This window comes from Salvia miltiorrhiza, chromosome 4 (assembly GCF_028751815.1).
Source record: "Salvia miltiorrhiza cultivar Shanhuang (shh) chromosome 4, IMPLAD_Smil_shh, whole genome shotgun sequence".
Taxonomy (NCBI): domain Eukaryota; kingdom Viridiplantae; phylum Streptophyta; class Magnoliopsida; order Lamiales; family Lamiaceae; genus Salvia; species Salvia miltiorrhiza.
Window position 1 is genome coordinate 28,642,820 of NC_080390.1, and position 22,652 is coordinate 28,665,471.

The 22,652-nt window shown below is 34.7% G+C and overlaps 2 protein-coding genes across 2 annotated transcripts; one reads left to right on the forward strand and one right to left on the reverse strand.

Annotated features, from left to right (window-relative positions):
• Positions 1-1,127: 1,127 nt before the first annotated feature.
• On the reverse strand, positions 1,128-6,372 carry LOC131023240 (uncharacterized). The gene is made up of 13 exons (XM_057952781.1): positions 6,073-6,372; positions 5,565-5,942; positions 5,344-5,464; positions 4,675-5,150; positions 4,322-4,543; positions 3,835-4,161; positions 3,231-3,696; positions 2,995-2,999; positions 2,700-2,822; positions 2,508-2,606; positions 2,050-2,421; positions 1,548-1,679; positions 1,128-1,458 (listed from the first exon to the last, which is right to left on the reverse strand). Exons 2-13 carry the CDS (start codon positions 5,925-5,927, stop codon positions 1,312-1,314), a joined length of 2,853 nt encoding a protein of 950 aa, XP_057808764.1. The 5' UTR covers positions 5,928-5,942; positions 6,073-6,372; the 3' UTR covers positions 1,128-1,311.
• A 10,453-nt stretch (positions 6,373-16,825) lies between these two features.
• On the forward strand, positions 16,826-19,422 carry LOC131019621 (protein REDOX 2-like). Its single transcript, XM_057948212.1, has 3 exons — positions 16,826-17,276; positions 18,015-18,258; positions 18,893-19,422. Exons 1-3 carry the CDS (start codon positions 16,969-16,971, stop codon positions 18,971-18,973), a joined length of 633 nt encoding a protein of 210 aa, XP_057804195.1. The 5' UTR covers positions 16,826-16,968; the 3' UTR covers positions 18,974-19,422.
• Positions 19,423-22,652: the final 3,230 nt, after the last annotated feature.

The following is a 22,652-nucleotide window of genomic DNA, read 5'->3' on the forward strand; positions in this document are numbered from 1 at the left end:
TGTTCTTTTTTTTTTCTTCCTTTTTTTCTGTGAATAGCCGTTGCATCGCTTTCCTTCTATTGTGATAAAAAAAACAATAGAGCGTTGTTGGTGAAATTGGTGAAACAACATCCTTAAAATCCGGCTCTGTCACTAACCAATCCAAAATTTGTTCGTTAGAGCTTTCTAAGCATCCATGCCGACGATGATGAACAACGAAGCAACTATACTCCGAAGGAGACGATACTCATATGCAACTTGTGGGCCGAGGCTACTCTAAGTGTTGTCAACGTAACCGATCAAAAGGCTCTCGTCTATTGGGAAGCATCGTCACGACGTACAATGAGCAACGACTTCCCAACACCCTTTAACGCGATGTGAAGCAAATCAAGTCGTAATTCCAACGCATTCAAAAGAAAGTCGAGGTGTAGGAGTAGCAATTGGTGAAGTGGCATGAGTGATGATCAAATCATTGATCAAGTTCAAGAGATTTATGCCTCCGAGCTTGGCGTCAGTTCAAATATTCTCACGCTTGGCGTGTGCTCCGCTAATCTCAAAGATTCGCTTCTATCGGCTCGGATGTTCACTCTTCCAAACATTCGAAGGGATTGGACAGTCTCCCCATGACATCTTCTAGCGAGCCGAGTATGACAACGAGGCCCCAAGGCCAAAATGCGTCAAAAAGAGACAAGAGAAAATGGAAGAAAAATGAAGAGTCGTTGGGCGTGCAAGAAAGAGCAATCATTGCCATGAAAAACATGATTAAAGTCATGAATGTTTTAAACTCAACGGGACCTTGCCGACTCCATGATACGTCGCAAATGAATTTCGCCAAGTTGGAGTTTCACCTTAGCATGGTCACACAAATTTGACGTCGTCAAGGACTTTAATTTTTATTATTGTAGGATTTATTTTTATTTTAATATTATTTTAATTTCAATTAATGTATAATTTTATTATTATTTTAATTTAATTTAAATTTTTAATTGTAGTGTTAAATTTTAATTTTTTTTGAGTCGGGTGTTAAATTTTAATTTTAATGAAATTTATATTATTAGATTTAATATTTAATTTAAAAATATATATTAGAAATAAAAATAAAATAAAAAATTAAATTTAAAAATCCGGGCTATGGATGTAGAGAGCGCCATTGTGGGAAAAAAGGCTCTTTGAGAGCCCCTAAAATTCATGGAACACTCAATGGACACAACATTGTCACACTAAATAGAAGTCTACAAAATTTGGTCCAACTAAAACACCTATAGACCAAGCAATAAATTAAAATAAATAAAAATATACAGCAATATCATTGCCAAAATTTTGCTATTACACTTAAACAGTAATCTTTTTCATTGAACGATTTTTGTCGTTAGCTTTGCCTTGCTTCTGAGCGTTGCGCTTGTGGCTTTCGCCTCTCTCGTGGTCGCTCACATCCTCATATTCAATTGGTTTGATTATGACACCGGCTTTCTTCACCACCTGTCAATAAATAGCACCCCAAAAAAAATGAATCTTCAATCTCAAGATGGAGGTATGGCGTGGACGAAATGTAATGCAGTGAATAATACCTCCGGGCGGTTGAGGGCTCCAATGGCGGTCGCCGGGTTGAATTCGGGTCCGATTGGCATCCGGATGCTTTGTTCGAAAACTTCCTTTGATGTGTAAGGATAAGGTAGAGTCTTCGTGTGGAGTTTTCCAGCCTACGAGGACAAAATAGTAATCAGTCAAGATGTTTACTACCACCAACTGAATGAGGATAGTCGGAACTTCTCGATGCATTTCCATGCAAGGAAGCAACAAGATTGATGAGGTTTAAAACACCTTGTTAAGATAATCAATCCTATGAACGAAACCAAATACAACATGAAACACACAAAAAAATATTTGTAATTCAATCACAAACAACGTGGTGGTGATTGGAAGCGAGAGAGAATAAAATATATCATCATTTTGTGCACTAAACAAATATGGACTTTTTACGATCATCTGACCTAAACATCGAGATTACTTCACAAGGACGTATAACCCATTGCAACAATTAAGAAAATGACAAGAGATAGATAGGCTAACCTTTTTACCAAGCTTCTCTGAGATGATGACATTATTAAGATGTGCATCCTTCCTCTTCTTCAGGGATTCGGACCTTTTCTGTTTTGCAGCCTCATGCTCTTTCAACATCCAAGAAGGTAAACCTCTCTTCTTTTGTACGCCAGTCCACTGACCCCAGCCGGGAAGTAATACGGGCTTTTCTGGTTCGGGATTTTCCTCATCCAACACGGCCTCTTTTTGTTTCAGAAAATCTTCTTCTACGTCATCACCAGCAAAAGCCCGTTGTATCAGTTCTGCTTGAGATGGAAGTTCATAAGTAGACTTGTGGCCTGAAGATAAAATTCCATCAACCATTTCCCCTCCACTATCTGTATCGGAATCTTCACCGTTGCCCTGCTCACAATTTTTTTTAGGACAGTTAGTTACTAATCCGTTACTTGACACAATAAGAAGATCAATTACATCTTCAAACAAAATACCTCAGATTCTGGATCCTCTGCTGTTTGTGCTACAATGCCAGGCTTGCAAACAATTCGGTTGTCATCAGTCCCTTTAACAGCATCTGATGATTGTCTTACCTATTCATCACCAAACCATTGATTTTCATTTAATGAGTCGGTTCTCTAACAAACATTTACATGAGTTAGAAGCCAGAGCCAGACAGAACTAACCTTTTTCCAGGAATCAGAAGATAGATAAGAAACCTCATAAGTAGTCTTAGGTTCAGGATCTTCAGCATCTCCTGAGCCTGCTATAGTTGCATGTAAGAAAGATTGATCAGAAAAGGGACATGTCTAGAATCAAACACAAACATCACATACTAAAAAGAAATATTTAGGGGGAAAATCCTAGTAGCTTGAATTACAAGGCAAACCTAAATAAAAGGAATCAGATGAGGATCATTTTTAGAGTCAGATACGAAGGCTGGAACCTAGAGACAGAGTGTTTACAACAAAATCGGGTTACCTGATCTAACATGGATGACAATGCATTTCATAGAAATGTGACTTTCAGGCCGTATGTCATCTTCTCTTAAACCAACACATTCAGTAACATCTCTTCTTGAAAAAAAACATAGTATTCAGTAACATTGTTAAATCTTAATGATTGATTTTAGTTCGCCTAGAGACTCAGGTTTACACAGGTTATCATAATGATAAATTAGTTCGCCTAATTTTTCTATAGCTTGTTCCACAAAAAACAAATGACTTGAGCATTTGATCGAACTGAAAAGATTTGCAATATTCTATCAAATAAACAAGAAAGAACACATAAATTGATGAAGAGGAAGAGAACAAATATATTCACCTTAAATACTGAATCATGACTAAAACCAAATTCTTCCCGAAGTAAATTAGGGTCAATATCCATCTCTTTTAGAGATTTTCCAGTTTGATCATGTCGAGTATTCTCCTCTGTGGCCTCAGCATCACTTTCACTGTCACTATTACCATAGTAGTTATTTATTTTTTCCTTCTTTCTTGTTACACTAACCACCTTTTCAGGAGCACCAAACACCCTCCTACCACCTGGGGCAACCTTGGCATCCTTTTCTGAGCTTCCCAACTTACTTGTATCACCCAACTGCTTCAAAGTTGACTCATACTCTTCAAGAGCAAGTTTTGCTTCTTCATCAACAGCCTCTTTTCTCTTTTTCAGCCCTCGCACCTGTGAAAATAAAAGGCAAAGGACTATGCTTCAACAACTACATTACCAGATGAGGGCAGTTATTCCGGTAAGAATGACCCAATATTTCAGAAGATTTTAAGAGGTCAACTGAAGATATGAAAGATGCACCAAGATTACCATGAAAGGTAAAGAAAGCACTCCCGGCATAGGTAATTCATCATTCCCTTCTAGGACTTGAAGTGTCTTCTCCTTAGCCTTCTTGATCAATTTTTCCGCAACTTCCTGGTCTGAACCAGCTGACATAACATCACTGTCATCACTGTCGCTGTTATCATCACTACCACTGCTTTCTTTGATAGAATTTATTTTTCTAGTCAAAGCAGCATGTTGACTAAGTTGCTCACTAAAGGCTGCTTTGGTAGCATCATCTTGGGCGTCTAAACCACGTTTTAAGATTCGCCTAGCCCATTTAGTGCTGTTTTTATGCTTCAAGGTCATACGTTCCTGCAGGTATCAAGGCATTAAGTAATGGTTTTGACACACAAAAGGTTTCTTCAGATCAAGAATTCTGATACCACTGGGAACAGGAAGAACAAATGCCAAGGAATCCAAAAAAAAAAAAAATCAGATGTCATAGCCAATTATGAAATATAGAAAAAGTTACCTCAGCCCTTTTGGCCTCTCTCTTAAAGGCATGGTCCTTCGCAGCTTCTGGGTCCATTCGAATTGAAGCTTCTGCTGACTTTGCCTTATCTTTCTTCAACAGCCGGTGATACGTTTTGGACTTTATCTTTTTAACTCGTTTTGCTTTCAATTCATGACGGAAAAGAAGATCACGCATTTTTGCAAGCCGTTCCTGCCTTTCCTTTACATCTTCAATGGATATCTGCAATATAATTTGCAGCATTGCTTAATAAAATTTTATGCTTTTTTGCTACGATAAAACATGAAAGGACAAAATTCTAGAGAATCAGGGATGAGAACTCATGATTGTTATGTATTACATAGCCATGATACCTCGTTAAGTTCGAGAAGCCTGGCACCATCTTTTTTGTGAGCTTCAGCAACTTCACTTTGGTTGACCAACCAAGCCATTTTCTTCTCAAAATCAGTTCTTGGTTTAAATTCAGAAGCAATTGCTCCTATAGTTGAATACCCAATGTCCTTATCCTCATCAAAAAACAACGTAGGTGCCTCTCTGTTCCTCTTGACCAAAGGTTCCCACTTGGTAATATCCTTCTTAGATTGTTTATAGGCTTCCTCCCGCTCAATCTTCTCTTTATCGGTCTTGCGCACCGGTACCAGAGTAGGATCAGATTTTGTCCACATCCTCCGCAAGTCCTTCCTGAGTTGGCTGCTGCCAGACTTGCCATGTAATGGGTCTAGAAGGTCGTTAATGCTAATACGGCCATCACCATCAAGAATATCACCACTGGGATTATACTCAGACTCTGGATATGCCTCGGATATGATTAAATCCTTTTTCTTTTTACCTGGGATTAGATTAGGGAAGCAAATTTTTGTGAGTTCAGGAAAATAAATCCAATACCAAGGACATCACTACCAATATCGACCAAAATATTATAGAGCCAAACTAAATCAGTTGCTCAACATACATCATGTTATGATATCAAAACTAAAGGAACCTCGACGAATTCTAGAAGGAGAATTGCAAGAGAAAAATACCTCCAAAAGCATCAGCACGAAGTCCAGTAATCTCCTCCAACATTCGAGCATGTCTTCCTGGATCCTCCTCATCATCATCATCAGCATCATCCTCTTCTGCATCAGATGCAACCTTCCAATCCTATAATTGAAACACAGATACCTCATGCAACCTTCCTTTAACATGGTGCGAATTTTCATGTGTTTGTCTATTCATGCACGTAATAGATAGAGAGAGAGACCTCAAAGTCTTCAGGAAGCTCAAACTCATAGTTTTCAACAGGATCATACCGCCTATTCCTCGAGGACTCCTCTTCCGCAACACCTTCTTCATTTTCATAAACGTCATTGCCAGCTGCACCATCGGAGTCAATCTCTTCATCGCCATCCGACGCCTCTCCACTGAGGGTCGGATTAAGACGCTCGAGCTCCTTCTTCAAAGCATTCGGCAGCCGAGGTCCACTCCGGCGCTTCTTCTCACTGCCTTTCTCCTCCTTATGCTTACCATTCGAGCTCAAATTCTTCCTCTTTTTGCTCCTAACATCTCCTCCCTCTCTCCTTCGACGTTGCGTAATTTCACCCCTAGATTTCCCCTTCTCCGCCATGATTTCCAGCAGTTCCTGGTATAAATTCCCCGCTCAGTTAACAAACTTTCCACACAGTAGCTCACCCCCTCACAGTATCCAATCACGAACAAAAAATATAAATTCACCCAAATTCAGATGTAACGAACCACGAATTGCAACTGACCTTGTACTCGGCGGATTGGAACTGACGAAACGATGCGGAAGAATTAACTTCAGCTGTTTATCTCTAAGACCAATTCTAACGGTACTGCAAAACGCAAAATGCAGTAAGCAATTTGCTCCAATGGAAGAGGCGAGCGGCTTCGACGAGCGGCGTCGACGGCGGAAAAGAGAGAGAGATTAGCGGCGCATGTGTTAAATTAAAACCGCCGGATTAAGAAATGTGGGGTTTTGTGTACTCTAGTCTCTAAGAGCATCTGCAATGGGCTTACTAGATAGCCTACTTGATAGTGGTTGTGTTATTGAGTAGGTAGTGCAGTATTGGTGTTACTTGATAGCCTACTTGATAACATTAGTTTTGATTTTTATGTTTTTCATTTAAATTTAATTGCATGATTTAAATAACATATTTTTCTAATAGTTAAATACGCCATTAAACATAAAATTTTAAAACACCTAAAACATAAAAAAAAATTACATAAAAATTAACAACACCTAAACATCATATTACCCCATCATTAAAATTACATAATTAAAATCCTAGTCTAGACCACGAGGCCTGAGCACGTCGGCGACCATGGACGCGTGCAATGCCATTTGTGTGTCCGTCATGTGCGTCGTATCCGCGTTCAGGACCTGCATATCGAGCTCCCTCTCCTTGATATCGTTCCTCCGCTGGTACTGGGCGGTGAATGCCCTCATCTGCTGGTCGGACCTGTCCAACCTCTCCACTATTTCCGGTGGAGAATCCGAGCTCGTATGCGACGCTGATGCCTTCCCTTTCCCCTTTGCTGCCTTCGCTGCCGCCTTGTTGTCAATGGGCCGGGAAGAAGAGATCTCCTCGCCCGACGCCGAGGTGATGAAGCCGCCCTCTTCCGTAGTCTTTGTCCTCTTGGAGGCATGCACGTCTCCAAGAGGTACATCGACTTGAACTTGGGATTGTTCCGGAAAACTTTCCACGCGTTCCAAAAATTGAATGCGGCCTTTTGTGGGCTTCGAGCCTTGAAGAGGATTTGGGCCTTGTCACGAAGCATATCATCCGAATGACCGGAGGGCCAATTGTTGCGCGTCTCCACCCAAATAGCTTCCCAGAGACGCACATCCGCTGCTACTCGGGCCCAGTGGCCTTGAAGTTGTCGGATCTTAAGGTCGACGCCGATGATGAGGTTCACACGTGCGCGGATCCGGCCCCAATACGCCTCCCCCTTCTGATCCGTCCCACGGATGGCATCGTTGGTCTCCTCCGCCCAAACTTGGACGATGAGATCCGTATGCTCGGGAAGGTAAGTATGACGGATCCTTACTTCCTTGTCGTGCTTGATTTTGGTGGCCATTTCCTTCTTCCGGCCGCCCTTCTTTGGTTTGGAGGCACTCTGCTCTGCACTGACCGGTTCCTCCTCGGGTGGGGTCTCCTCCAAGTTGATTCCTCCCATATCGGGGTGATAATCGGAGGAGAGATCGGGGCACCAATTAGGATCATAGAAAGGATCCATGAAGGAAGAAAATTCTTGAAGAGAAATGGAGGAGAAGAAAATTGGAGAAGAAGAGATGTGAAGAAGAATGAAGGAGATGGGGTTTTTTAAAGAGGAGAAGAAGGAAAAAAAAAAAACAAAAAAAAAATGGAAACGATCAGTCAAAGCACGCATATCGAGGAAAAGCAGTCAAAATTCGAATTTAAAATTTGAATTTCTCTATTTTTTTTAATTACGGCGCGTGCATTGTACGCGCGTTCCTTCTTCCCCCGATCGAGCATACTCGAAGGATCCAGTAATGCTCGAGTATCCGCCGTCTGCAATGCCATACACGATCGGCGACGCCTTACTCGAGTAGGCACTCGAGTAAGGCGTTGCCGATGCTCTAATCCAAGGGGGAAAAAATGGTGAAATAGCCACAAATACTTTAATTGGAGTTAAAATAACTTTATTTTGTAAGCTGAAATAATATTACAAAGATTTTACTAATTCCAGCTTATAGCAAAATATTGTATATTCCCTCAAAAAAAAAAGTAAAATAGTGTATATATATTGATTAGATTAAAAATAAAATTTTACCATAAATTAACTTTTACTATTTTTTGACTATTTTTGGCTTTAAAAAAAATCAATTTTAAGCTATTTAAATGTGAACTTTTAACATAAATATATTCGTATGTGTACTTATTTTTCACTTTTTTAAAAATAAACCTGGATATTAAGTATGGAGTTTTAATAATAATATTTTTTAACTTTTAAGAGCCTAATTTGTTATATTAAGTGTAGATTATTAATTTAATTTAATTTTATTGTGGACCCAAAATTGTTAAATTGAGTTTATGCTAATGATTAAAATATAAAAATGACATTAGTACAATAATAAATAAAATCTATATTATATATAAAGCAGCAGTTCTAATGGTAACAAATTCCTGGAAAATATTTTGACAGTATTTTTCAATTTCAAAATTTTAGGTATATTCAAATAATCGTACAGTTGATCTAAGGGAAAAAAACGTGGAGGTCAGCATTCATAATTTCATACAGACAAATTTCATTCAACATTTCAAATCAACAATTTTCTCCAAATCTTCATTTTTTTTCTATTAACAGATGCTTGAACTCCACAATACTTTTCCTAATTATGCACAATAATATCAACAATTTCTACTGATATTTATGATCCACACACATATATTACATAAAAAGGTAATTTTTTTTACTAAAATAAAAATGAAAAAGGAACTATAGCATCCAACGATGATAAGGTGAACCTTTTCGGTATGAAATCCCCTTCAACTGTTGGATCGGATCCACCTTGACCATCAATCCGGCGAGATGCGACAATAATTTATTCGGGGGTGGCTTCCGGATCTTGCTTATTATCCCTGCTGCTATTACTATCCTTGACGCAAAAAGAAGAAGAAGAAGAAAACAACAATTTCTTCGGGATGGTTTCCGGATCTTGCTTATTATCCCTACTGCTATTAGTATCCTTGACAAAAAAAAGAGAGCAGAAAATAACGCAATATAATGAAGAAGAAAATGTAGCGGCGCTGGATTGATATGGGTGATGTGTATTAGGGCTTTTATTATTTTGCATTTTATATTATTTGTATTTGTATTTAAGAATTGTGGGGTTTTGTGTACTTTAGATTAGAGGGAAAAAAATGGTGAAATAGCCACAAATATTTTAGTTGGAGTTAAAATAACTTTATTTTGTAAAGCTGAAATAATACTAATTACAGCTTATAGCAAAATAGTGTATATATATTGATTAGATTAAAAATAAAATTTTACCATAAATTAACTTTTATGATTTTGTTGATATTAAGTCTAATTTGACTAATTTTGGCTTAAAAAAAAATCAATTTTAAGCTATTTAAATGTGAACTTTTAACATAAATATATTCGTATGTGTGCTTATTTTTAATTTTTAAAAAAAATAAACCTGGGATATTAAGTATGGAGTTTTAATAATAATATTTTTCAACTTTTAAGAGCCTAATTTGTTATATTAAGTGTGGACTATTAATTTTATTTTATTTTATTGTGGATCCAAAATTGTTAAATTGAATTTATGCTAATGATTAAAATATAACAATGGCATTAGTACAATAATAAATAAAATCTATATTATATATAAAGCAGCAATTCTAACGGTAACAAATTTCCGACAAATATTGTTGGGTCCCGGAGGGTCACTGAACTGGTGTATGGGAATACACCAGTAGGCTATTTTTCGAAAATCTTTTGTAAAACTGAAGTGAGTATCGACTGATACTGAAAGGTGTAGACTGAAGTCAACAGTCAACAAGTATTCAGTTTAGAAAGAGGTTTAGACTGATACTGAATCAGTTTCAGTATTTTGATTTCAGTTAGGCACAAGGCTCCAACTGATAATCCACGTAAGGTTTCAGTTTATATTTTGAAATCAGATGAGTGTTATAAATCTTACTGACTATCCAAGGATTTCTCAGTTAGAATGATAGCACTAGCAGCGGAAATAAAACTTAGAAAAAAGCCTTAGTGATTAACACTTTGTCAGTTTTTAAGTTTCTCTTTTCAGTTTATCAGTTTCAGTTAAGTGAGGAATTTGTGCACAAGTAAAGGATAGTAAGTACTGAAAGCGATAAACAACACGAGATTTTTACGTGGTTCGAAAACAAGTTCCTACGTCTACGGTCAGTTGACCACACTGATAATCACTCTGGGCTTGTGCTTGTGCTTACGGATGCACAACAAACCTTAAACTGAAACTAGGTTTCAGTGCCAATACACCGAATTGGACTTCTCGTCTTCTTCTCAGCTCGCAGTTGCAATGACTACACTCGCCTTGCTTGCGGGGGTTAAGAATTCTTGAGTTCATACAATAGTCTAGAACTCACACTCTCTCAAACTCTCTTTTCACTCTTTTGAAAAGGGGTTCGAAATACCAACTGGATTACAGAGAACAGGCTCTCTGTAATCAAAGCTTAGGCTAGGGATTTGCAAGGAAATTGCCTAAGAATGTAAGAGAATTTGGGTAATCAGTAAACTGATTTGAACTTTGGATATTCTCTTCTTCGATTCAAACTTTGGAAAGTAGTAAGTAGGCTGAGTCGCAATTTCGGCAGGGTTTCAGCTTAAGTGTTTGAATCGGTGATGATTGAAGATGTTCCTCGAGCTTATTTATAGGCGAAGTCTTGAATAGATCCGTTGGCACGATGGTCTTCAAGAATTCGGCCGTTGTGAGATAAATTTGAATTTTCTGCTGAGGATTCAATCTTCGAGGCTCCTAATTTGTTGACGAATGACGTCTCTAGCTGTAGGAGCATGATGCTTCTGAAAAGTTAGCACGAAAAAGGAAAGCTCTGCAGAGGAAGGACGATCTTCATATCTTTGCATTTAATGCGGCAGTACTGGGCGTGTACGTGGCTTTTTTTAAACTTAAAACTTCAGTCCGATGAAGAATGTTCACTGATACTTGACTTCAGTAGGCCAGTCCGCTATTTCCACGTGCCCAGCATTAGTTATTCAGTCATAACTGAATCTTCAGTGAAGTCTTCGTCCTTTAAATACTTCAGTATTTGTCTTCAGCCATTTCAGTTGCGATCTTTAGTCAAGCGGTCTTCAGTCCTTCGATCTTCAGTCCGCCGGTCTTCAGTTTTCAAACCTTCAGACTAGCTAGTTAACTGAACTCTAACACTTAAGTTCAAAAAGATCTAGTCTAGAAAAAGAAAATCTTAGGGTTTTGGTATCATCAAAACTAGGATAAGGATATTTCATTAATATCCCAACAAATATTTTGACATTTTTTTTCAATTTCAAAATTTTAGGTATATTCAAATAATCGAGGAGTTGATCTAAGCGAAAAAAAACGTGGAGGTCAGCATTCATACAAACAAATATCATTCAACATCTTCAAATCAACAATTTTCTCCAAATCTTCGTTTTTTTTCTATTAATAGATGCTTGAACTCCACAATACTTTTCTTAATTATGCACAATAATATCAACAATTTCTACTGATATTTATGATTCACACACATATATTACATAAAAAGGTATTTTTTTATTAAAATAAAAATGAAAAAGTAACTATAGCATCCAACGATGATAATTGTGAACCTTTTCGGTATGAAATCCCCTTCAACCGTTGGATCGGATCCTCTTGATCATCAATCCAGCGAGATGCGACAACAATTTATTCGGGGGTGGCTTCCGGATCTTACTTATTATCCCTGCTGCTATTATTATCCTTGACGCAAAAAGAAGAAGAAGAAAACAACAATTTCTTTTGGGTGGCTTCCGGATCTTGCTTATTATCCCTGCTGCTATTAGTATCCTTGACGCAAAAAGAATAAGAAGAAGTAGAAAATAACACAATATGATGATGAAGAAAATGTAGCAGCGCTGGATTGAGATGGGTGATGTGTATTAGGGCTTTTATTATTTTTGCATTTTATATTATTTGTATTTGTATATAAGAATTGTGGGGTTTTGTGTACTTTAGATTAGAGGAAAAAAATGGTGAAATAGCGACAAATATTTTAGTTGGAGTTAAAATAACTTTATTTTGTAAGCTGAAATAATACTACAAATATGTTACTAATTACAGCTTATAGCAAAATAGTGTATATTTATTGATTAGATTAAAAATAAAATTTTACCATAAATTAACTTTTATGATTATGTTGATATTAAGTCTAATTTGACTATTTTTGGCTTAAAAAAATTAATTTTAAGTTATTTAAATGTGAACTTTTAACATAAATATATTCGTACGCGTACTTGTTTTTAATTTTTGAAAAAATAAACCAGGGATATTAAGTATGGAGTTTTAATAATAATATTTTTTAACTTTTAAGAGCCTAATTTGTTATATTAAGTGTGGACTATTAATTTAATTTAATTTTATTGTGGACCCAAAATTGTTAAATTGAGTTTATGCTAATGAGTAAAATATAATAATGACATTAGTACAATAATAAATAAAATCTATATTATATATAAAGCAACAGTTCTAACGGTAACAAATTCCCGGCAAATATTTTGACAGTTTTTTTCAATTTCAAAATTTTAGGTATATTCAAATAATCGTGGAGTTGATCTACGGGAAAAAAGCGTGGAGGTCAGCATTCATACAGACAAATTTCATTCAACATCTTCAAATTAACAATTTTCTCGAACTCTTCATTTTTTTCGATTAACAGATGCTTGAACTCCACAATACATTTCCTAATTATGCACAATAATATCAACAATTTCTAGTGATATTTATGATCCACACACACATATTACATAAAAAGGTAATTTTTTTTATTAAAATAAAAATGAAAAAGGAACTATAGCATCCAACGATGATAATTGTGAACCTTTTCGGTATGAAATCCCCTTCAACCGTTGGATCGGCTCATCTTGATCATCAATCCGGCGAGATGCGACAACAATTTATTCGGGGGGTGGCTTCCGGATCTTACTTATTATCTCTGCTGCCATTACTATCCTTGATGCAAAAAAAAGAAGAAGAAAACAACAATTTCTTCGGGGGTGGCTTCCGGATCTTGCTTATTATCCCTGCTGCTATTAGTATCCTTGACGCAAAAAGAAGAAGAAGAAGCAGAAAATAACGCAATATGATTGAGATGGGTGATGTGTATTAGGGCTTTTATTATTTTGCATTTTATTTTATTTGGATCTTGGTAATTATTAGGTTCAGCATGATCATACACCATCCTTTGGTAGTTACTGTATGATTCATCATCCTCGTCCATTCTAGTATGTTCTGGTAGCATATATATAATAAACTGGTGCTTCCCCGTGATAAGCACAGATTGTGTAATTGTGGACATACCCACGCCTACTAACATGTTCTATGACTGTAGGTACAGATAAAATGACTTCATTCTTATACTTTCTAGACGGGAACGTAATGTTACCTACTCCACTTGTGTACGCCGTTTGATTTATCGCATACTCAAGGAAACCCTCAAGTCCCGTTTCAAATGCAGAACGATCATTGTATACCGCGTACATCCACATACGATTATCACTCATTCTTGTAAATTCTAATTAAAATAAATAAATAAAATATCATAAATTACTTGAATCAAAGAAATTTCGGCAGCATAACCTCACTATCCTAACTACCAAGTTCTCGACTCTACCAGCTAACCATAGTGGTTCTAATTTACTAGGTCTATCCGCCCCAATTGTTCAAGCAATACAATATAAAATAACCAATAAAAAAAAATCATTTGTTGGGAGAAGATCCTTAAGAAGTAATCAATTTCTATCCCAAAGGGAGAAGATCCTTAAGAAATTGATTAAATCTATCGCACAATATAGTAGCATATCATTTCATCCTAAACACATACTAGCATACTTAAACATTTATCAATATACTTATTCAACAAATTTACTAAAAATTTACTTAATCATACTTAATTTAACAAAATTATCTAAAATAAATAAATTAATCTAACAAATTCATACTTAATCATACTATAAATTAATTAAAATTTATTTATTCATACTTAATCTATCAATTTTAATCTACCAAAAATAATAGTGAATAAATTAAATAAAATGGCGAGAGCGAGAGCGTACAGTAGTAGTCGGCGGCAGAGCGGTGTCAGGGCAGCAGCAACGGTGGCGCGGCGGGAGCGGGGCTGAAATGAGAGAGAAAAAGAGAGGGTTAGAGAGAGAGAGAGAGAGAGAGAGACACGAAAGGAAGGGTGGGGGCTTACCTGGACGGAGGCTGACGACGACGGCGGCGACGAGCGGTAACAGCGGTGGAGGCGAGAGAGGGGGCTGGAGAGAGAGACATCAGCGCTTGTGTGTGCTGCTAGGGCAATTCTGCCCATTTGCCGCCAGTATTCGCCGACTCGCTTCAATTTATCGGCGGCGTCGTGTGCCGCCGCTTATCACTGGTGGCTCCTGCCGTCGGTATTATTTAAAAAAAAATTAAACATTTAATATAATTAGCGGCGACAGCCTTGTTCACCGGCGGTATTGCCGCCGGTGATCATCGGCGGCAACCATGCCGCTGGTATTCCTGTCAATATTTAAAAAAAAAGGGTCGCGTCCTCCGCTGTCGGTGGGCTGCCGATAATTATCGGCGGCGGCGTTGCCGCCGATAATTCTAGCTTGTAATCTTGCGTTTTTTTGTAGTGTCATCACTTGCAATTTAATTTTCTTCAAAGTGATTATGGATTAAGTATTAATCGAAACAAATTACAAGAATAATGTTCCGTCATTAATTAAGGTCTAATCTTTGATGCGGGTAATTTTTTCCATTAATATTAATCCATCGTTAATCCCCGTTCTTTTGGAGGGACATGTTTGTATTTGGTTGTAAAAACCAAAACTCAATTTCACCAAAGACGTTTTTTCTCCAATCAATAGGTATCAGGGTTCGAGTCACCAAAAGGAGAAATGAGGAATCATTATTGACCCTCTTCTAAAAAAAAAAAAAAACTCAATTTGACCTTTATATCTATATATAAATTATACATACATATTGATGAGGAGTAAAATATGCACCATCGTTGTGCATAATAGGACCAAAAATATCTTTATTTATTCTTATTATTATTATTGCTAATATGTTTATTTTAAGTATTTGGTGTAGCTCTGAATGTGACAGGGCTGACCTGGCTCTCGTCTGGGCAAAGCATGGCTCCGATTTCCCAGTTCTAATACCAGGGATTTGGGCCTAATTGCTTGAATAAATGGGCTTGAGATATTAAATGGGCCAATGTTACTTAGATCTTTATAAATAGGACTTCCATTATTAGGTTAAGAACACTCTTTTTCTCATTCTTAAACAATGTACAATGTAACTCCACATGAAATATAGTGAAACTCGAGCAACCCCGTGGACCTAGATCATTTTATGATCGAATCACGTATGTTTTGGTGTCGTTTATCTACTTTTATCTATTTTTTACGATTACAATTATTTCTGAACTCATCACATATAATTTAAATTTGCGTGCTTGTGAATATATAATTGTGATTTGTGAAGCGAGTTTAACATAAATAACGCACCTATAGATAGCAACTAGCATTTGCACCCCGTGCAATGCACGAGAAATATTTTTATATTTCTAAATTTATATAAAATTGATAACAACTCAATATCACATTTATACATATAATAAAAAAAATTTAACTTTAACTAATTAAATATATTTTATTGAATATTGAAAAAAAAAAGAATCCACAATAATAAAAAAATTGATATTATGTAAATAAAAAAAATAAGTTAAAAAATTAAAAATTTAAACTACTAAAAAAATTATTCAAAAAAAAAATGAGAGGAGAGATAATTTTTAAAAATTTTAATTTTTAAATAAATATAAATTTTATATTATAAATAAAATATATCAAATTAAAGTTCTTATCACAATCTTTAATTTAATATGCATATTAAATATTTTATAATTAAACGAATTTCAAAAATTTTGAAAGGAACAAACAAAGAAATAAAAAGATAAAGAAAAAGAAAATAAAACCTTTTTTATAGATTCTAGAACTGTAAATAAACGTTTGTTAGAAATGTGAGTTAGTTGACTTAAATATTTTAATATTTTATTTTAAATTATGAATCGTAAAAAAAAAAGTTTACAAAATTAAAAAATGATGAAAAATGAATTAAAGAATAGATTTAGTAAAAAAAAGATGAGAGAGGAGAGAGAAATTTTTTAAATTTTAATATTTAAACTAATATAATTTTTACATTTTAAATCTTATATTTACATAAACTATATCAAATTAAAGCTCTTATCGTGATCTTTAATTTGATAGGCATATTGAATATTTTATAATTAATCGAATTTCATAATTTTAGAAATAAATAAAACAAAAAAATAAGAAGTTAAAGTAAAGAAAATGAAAAGAATAAATAGAGTTTATAAATAAATCTTCAATTTTGTCTTAACTACAAAATCGCCATTCAATTTTCAAATTGATTTGAAATCAATTTCTAATTGAAAACTGCTGTTTTAAGGAGTAGTATAGATACTCATCCACTAATTTGTTTTTTTTTTCAATTTCAAAATTTGCATGCTACACAACTTGATCATTTTTTTTTGATTATTTTTTTTTGATGAAATTACATTATAAATAATACAAACCACACACACATCCCACCTAGTGGTTATTGTGGCCGAGAGTACTCGAACCTGTGACCTTTTGGACAACAGGCAACCACCCTAACCACTAGGCCATCCCAAGGGGACACAACTTGATCATTTTTAATTCAGAAGTGGTGGTCGTTGGTGAATTAGAGTTGAATTCAAATTTTGCGTGCTTTGTGACTGGGCTGAGGTTGATATAAATAACGCACCTATGGAAAGCAATACTCATCCACTAATTTGGTTTTTTGTATTACAAAATTCGCATGCAACAAAACTTGATAATTAAAATTTAATTAAGAAGAGATGGTTGTTGGTGAAATAGTGTTGAATTCCGGCCATAAGATGCCGGCGCTGGGCTTCGGAACCGCCGCGCTTCCTGCGCCGACGATGGACGAGCTCACAGCCATCATCGTCGACGGTATCGCGGCCGGGTACCGCCACATCGATACTGCAGCCATGTATGGCAACGAGGAGGCGGTCGGGCTAGCGGTGGCGGAGGCGGTGGAGCGCGGCCTCATCAAGAGCCGCGGAGAAGTCTTCGTTACGTCCAAGTTGAATGTGAACGACAATCATCGTGATCTTGTGCTTCCTGCACTCAACCAAACTCTTAGGTAATATAATTCATTGTATTCTCTAATTTTTCTTTTATTTTTTTCGCTTTCTTGCTTATTTAATTTTTCTGTTTTTAGGAAATATATGTTTTCTTTATTTATTTATTCTGTTTCTAGGAAATACTAATTGGGCTAGGATCTCATGAAAGCCACTTGAAAATTGAAACTGTTAAAATCTATCAAGAGTAAAATAAAATCGTGGATTTCAATTATATATATGTTGTTTTTAATTATTTCATTCATGAACTGTATTAAATTTTAAAGATCGTTTATCTTAATATTCATAAAAAATTTAATAAAAGTAATTAAAAATAAAAAAGGATTGGAATTGTAAATTTGAATGTTAAAAATCGATGGAATTCTCTGACATATATGAATAAATAGGGAAGATTCACTAATTTTAGCCTGACAATAGTAAGAATATTTTTGTATGAATGAGTTATTGGGTTGAAGCAGTTATATTAGCTAAAGTTAAACTCGTGTATTAATCTAAAATGCTAATGATATTATTTCGTTCATGTTGGCATCAGCTGACTCAGCTCCGATGCCAACTATGCTTTTTGATGCTAGAAATCACTTACCATAATCTGATTTATTGATCTTGAATAATGTATTAATGATTTTATTAGGTTAAAATTATTATAAAGCTTCGTATTATGACGCTAAGCCAATGTATTTTCCCAACGTTGACTACTTTCCCTTTTTCTAGAAAATGAAAAATTTGTACTTGGTTTGCAGCAAGTTAAAGTTTGATTATGTGGATCTCTACCTTATACACTGGCCACTGAGAATCAAGAAAGGTGGTGACGTGTACAATCTGAGAGCAGAAGACTTGCTTCATTTTGATGTGAAAGGGATTTGGGAAGCCATGGAAGAGTGCTCTAAGTTGGGATTGGCTAAGTCCATTGGGGTCAGCAACTTCAGCTCTGCAAAACTCTCTAAAATCTTGGAATTTGCCACAATTCCACCATCAGTTAATCAGGTTCAATCTTCTATTCGCTTCTATTTATTTAAATGTGTAACATCTAGTTATTCACTAGTTAGCTAGACATAATTTATAATCTAGTTATTCATGTTTGGAAACTATGCTGATTAATTTGAAATTCTATATACTTTAGTGTAAGTGAAATTCTATTAAATTAATTAGGCTATTAAATTTGCTATCAAGTTCAACTATTTAAGGTTAATCATATTTTATGTCCCCACTTCAATTTTTTTTAGAAATTATCCATATAACTTTTGTTTTTTATTCAAAACCCCGAGCTTTTAGTAGTATTATTTTTCAAAAAATGTCCCATCATACAAAATCCAAACACAAAATAACGAGTTATATAGCTGGACTCGTATATGAAATTTTCTCCCCGTCTCACACCGTTCCACCTAAAATTTTGCATGACTCATCATTCCTGATAACTAATTTGTATGTTGGGATATGTTTTGGAAAATGGTGAAAGTCGGGGATTTTAAATAGAAAACGAAAATTAGAGATATTTTCTAAGAACACTGAATGATGGGGGGTTGAATAAAAAAGGAAAATTGAGGAAACAAAACATGATTAAGACAAGTATTTATGAGTAGGAAGAAGTTAATTTTGTGTTGCATGTTGAAATGATTAGGTGGAGATGAATGGCAGCAGCAAAAAGTGGTGCAATTTTGCAAGGAGAAGAATATTCATGTATCGGCATGGTCTCCTCTAGGAGCAAACGGTGCATCTTGGGGAAGCCTGGCTGTTATGGAAAGTCCAATTCTCAAAGAAATCGCAGCTTCCACAAACAAGGCAGTAGCACAGGTGGCATTAAGATGGATAGTTGAAGAGGGTGCAACTCCCATAGCTAAGAGCTTCAACAAAGAAAGGATGAAACAAAATATTCAAGTTTTCAACTGGCAACTAAGTGCTCAAGATATTTGCAAAATTCAAAAGATTCCTCAAGGAAAAGGCTTCACAGGAGATATATTTATTATTCAAGATCATGGGGATTACAACTCAGTTGAGGAGCTTTGGGATGGAGAAATTTGACCAAACATCCACATTATTCCATTTCTTGTTAAATAATTTACTAATTTCTTGGTACATGTGTTCACACGTAAACTGATAAATGTTTTAACATTCGCATCAATATTACAATGACACACAAGTCACATGCAACTTGGTAACTCCCTACTTATGCACATCAAAATTAATCTACAAGTGGGCCCGTCCCGATAACTTAACTGCTTTATTTATTTATATCTTAAGTTGAAGTTCAAGGCGTAAAACGTATTGTCCTTGTAGACAGTGGCAGAGCGAGGATTTTTTTGGGGGGGGCTGAACTGTTACGGGGGTTCGGGGGCGGTAGCCCCCGTAAATTTTTTTTTGGGGCATTCAATACATTTTAGACATTTTTTACTAGAATACAAATATAATAATAATAATAACAACATTTTAATAGATAATATAATTCAAAACATTTACTAAATTTTTTTTTGGGGGCATTCAATACATTTTAGACATTTTTTACTAGAATACAAATATAATAATAATAATAATAATAACAACATTTTCATAGATAATATAGTTCAAAACATTTACTAAAATTTTTTTTGGGGGCATTCAATACATTTTAGACATTTTTTACTAGAATACAAATATAATAATAATAATAACAACATTTTCATAGATAATATAGTTCAAAACATTTACTAAATTTTTTTTTTTGGGCATTCAATACATTTTAGACATTTTTTACTAGAATACAAATATAATAATAACAACATTTTCATAGATAATATAGTTCAAAACATTTACTAAATTTTTTTTTGGGGCATTCAATACATTTTAGACATTTTTTACTAGAATACAAATATAATAATAATAATAATAACAACATTTTCATAGATAATATAGTTCAAAACATTTACTAATTTTTTTGGGGGGGGGGGGGCATTCAATACATTTTAGACATTTTTTACTAGAATACAAATATAATAATAATAATAATAACAACATTTTCATAGATAATATAGTTCAAAACATTTACTAAATTTTTTTTTGGGGGGGCATTCAATACATTTTAGACATTTTTTACTAAAATACAAATATAATAATAATAATAATAATAATAATAATAATAACAACATTTTCATAGATAATATAGTTCAAAACATTTACTAAATTTTTTTTTGGGGGCATTCAATACATTTTAGACATTTTTTTACTAAAATACAAATATAATAATAATAACAACAACATTTTTAGACATATTATAAAAAAAAAAAAAAAAATCAAAATTTGGGGGCCCCCTGGCTACGCCCCTGCTTGTAGACGATAAAATAATTGATAATTGAGAAATTTAATTTTTAGTCAGTCTAGTTCACCTATCTTCACCAATCAAATGCCCACGTACACTTCGTTAGAACAGAAGCCTGCAAGTTGTTCGACAGTAAGAACAAGTAGCAGACAGATTTTCAGAAGCGTTCCTGACCTGCAAAACAGGAAATGTCTATCCTAGGCCGAAACCTGCAAAGCACTATCGGATTCACGACACGTCATTTTTGTTGAAGTTCCGGTCCTTTTCATTTTAATCAACCCAGTCCGGTTTATCCCAAAGTAATACCACCCTTGAATTATAATAGTGGTTTGCTTAAATGTCAACAGTTACCTAGCAAACCTACATGCAATAGTAATAATTTATTTTTAGATTCAACCGAAAATTGTGAAGGATTGTGTACCCATTACTTTTTTGTACGATACAGAGTAGTTAGGGATGGCAATGGGCCGGATTTGGACCGGATCCTGCTTGGTCCAGATCCAGATCCGAGTTTTCTTACTTAGGTCCAGATCCGGTCCAGATTCATTGGATCCAAAAAATAAGATCCAGACCCAGATCCATTAGATTCACAGGGTCTCGGGTCCAGATCCAGATCCATACTTTTTACTCTTTTAAAATATTTATAAATTTTAAATTAACTAAAAAAAATTGAATTTTGTCTAGAGTATCAACAATTATTTAAAAATAAATATTAAATCATAACCTATATAAAAATATTAGTATAAAATTTCATAATAAGTAAGAATATGATATTCAAGTACTAAATAATATATTAGTAGATACACACTTATTTTAATTGTATATATAAAAAGGGATGAAAAATTAATTATCATATCTAGGGCTGTCGATCGGTTCGGGTTCGGTTATCCATACCCGAATTTTCGGTTACCCGAACCCGAAATTACCATATTTCACTAACCGTTCCCGAACCATTTTAGGTGGTCGGTTACCCAATAACCGCTTCGGTTACCCGATTCGGTTATTTGGGTATCCAAAATACCCATTTAAAAAATTAAAATTCAAATAATTTGCTAGATAGAGGATTTGAACCTTAGTCTCTAGAAAATACACAAAACAACTTATCCACTAAACTAAAGCTTATTCTTAAACTTTAAACATATCATAATTTTATTTTAGCTAAGACTCGATTTTTAAATAAAAAATAAATAAATTAATGAATTAATAATTAAAATATATATATAATATATATTAAATAATTTATTAAATAATTTTCGGTTATTTCGGTTAACCCGTTTCGGTTATTGGGTTAACCGATACCCGAAAGTTTTCTAAAAATGATACCTGAAACCGAACCGATACCCAAAAAATTCGGTTATTGGATACCCAAACCTGAAAATTTCGGTTCGATTAACGGATTATCCAAAACCCGATAACCAAGTAGACAGTCATATCATTACAATCAATTTTATCTCTATCTTCATCACAATATTCAGTAACAATGGAACAATGTGTCTTCCATTTTTACATTGAAAAGAAAAAAACAATATTATCAATATAAATAAAATATACTCCAATAATAATAATAATAATAATAATAATAATAATAATAATAATAATAATAATAATAATAATAACAACAACTAAAATTTAAATTAAGATAAAATAAAATATTATTTTTAATAGAATTATATACATTATTTATTAAAATAGATGTTTAGATTAGTAATAGATCTTTAAGGTAGAGTTTGATAAAAATAAAATAAAAAATATATTTTTTATATATAACCGGATCCGTGGGCCGGATCTGGGTCTCAAAACTTTTGCTCCAGATCCAGATCCGCAAATCTTAAGAGTAATCCAGATCCGGTCCAGATCCATTGGATCCATTTTTTACAAAGTCCAGGTCCTGTAAAAAGGATCTGGATCTGCGGATCTGGACCGGGTCCAGGATCCATTGCCATCCCTAAGAGCAGTGATAGTATTCCAACACTCCATGAAATATCTTTACTAGAATTTTTCGTTATTTAATCCAACAATTTACCCATTTTCGTGCTGCATTTTGTTGTTACGAAGACTTGTACCGGTTTTCTTGCAAGGCAATTTTTCT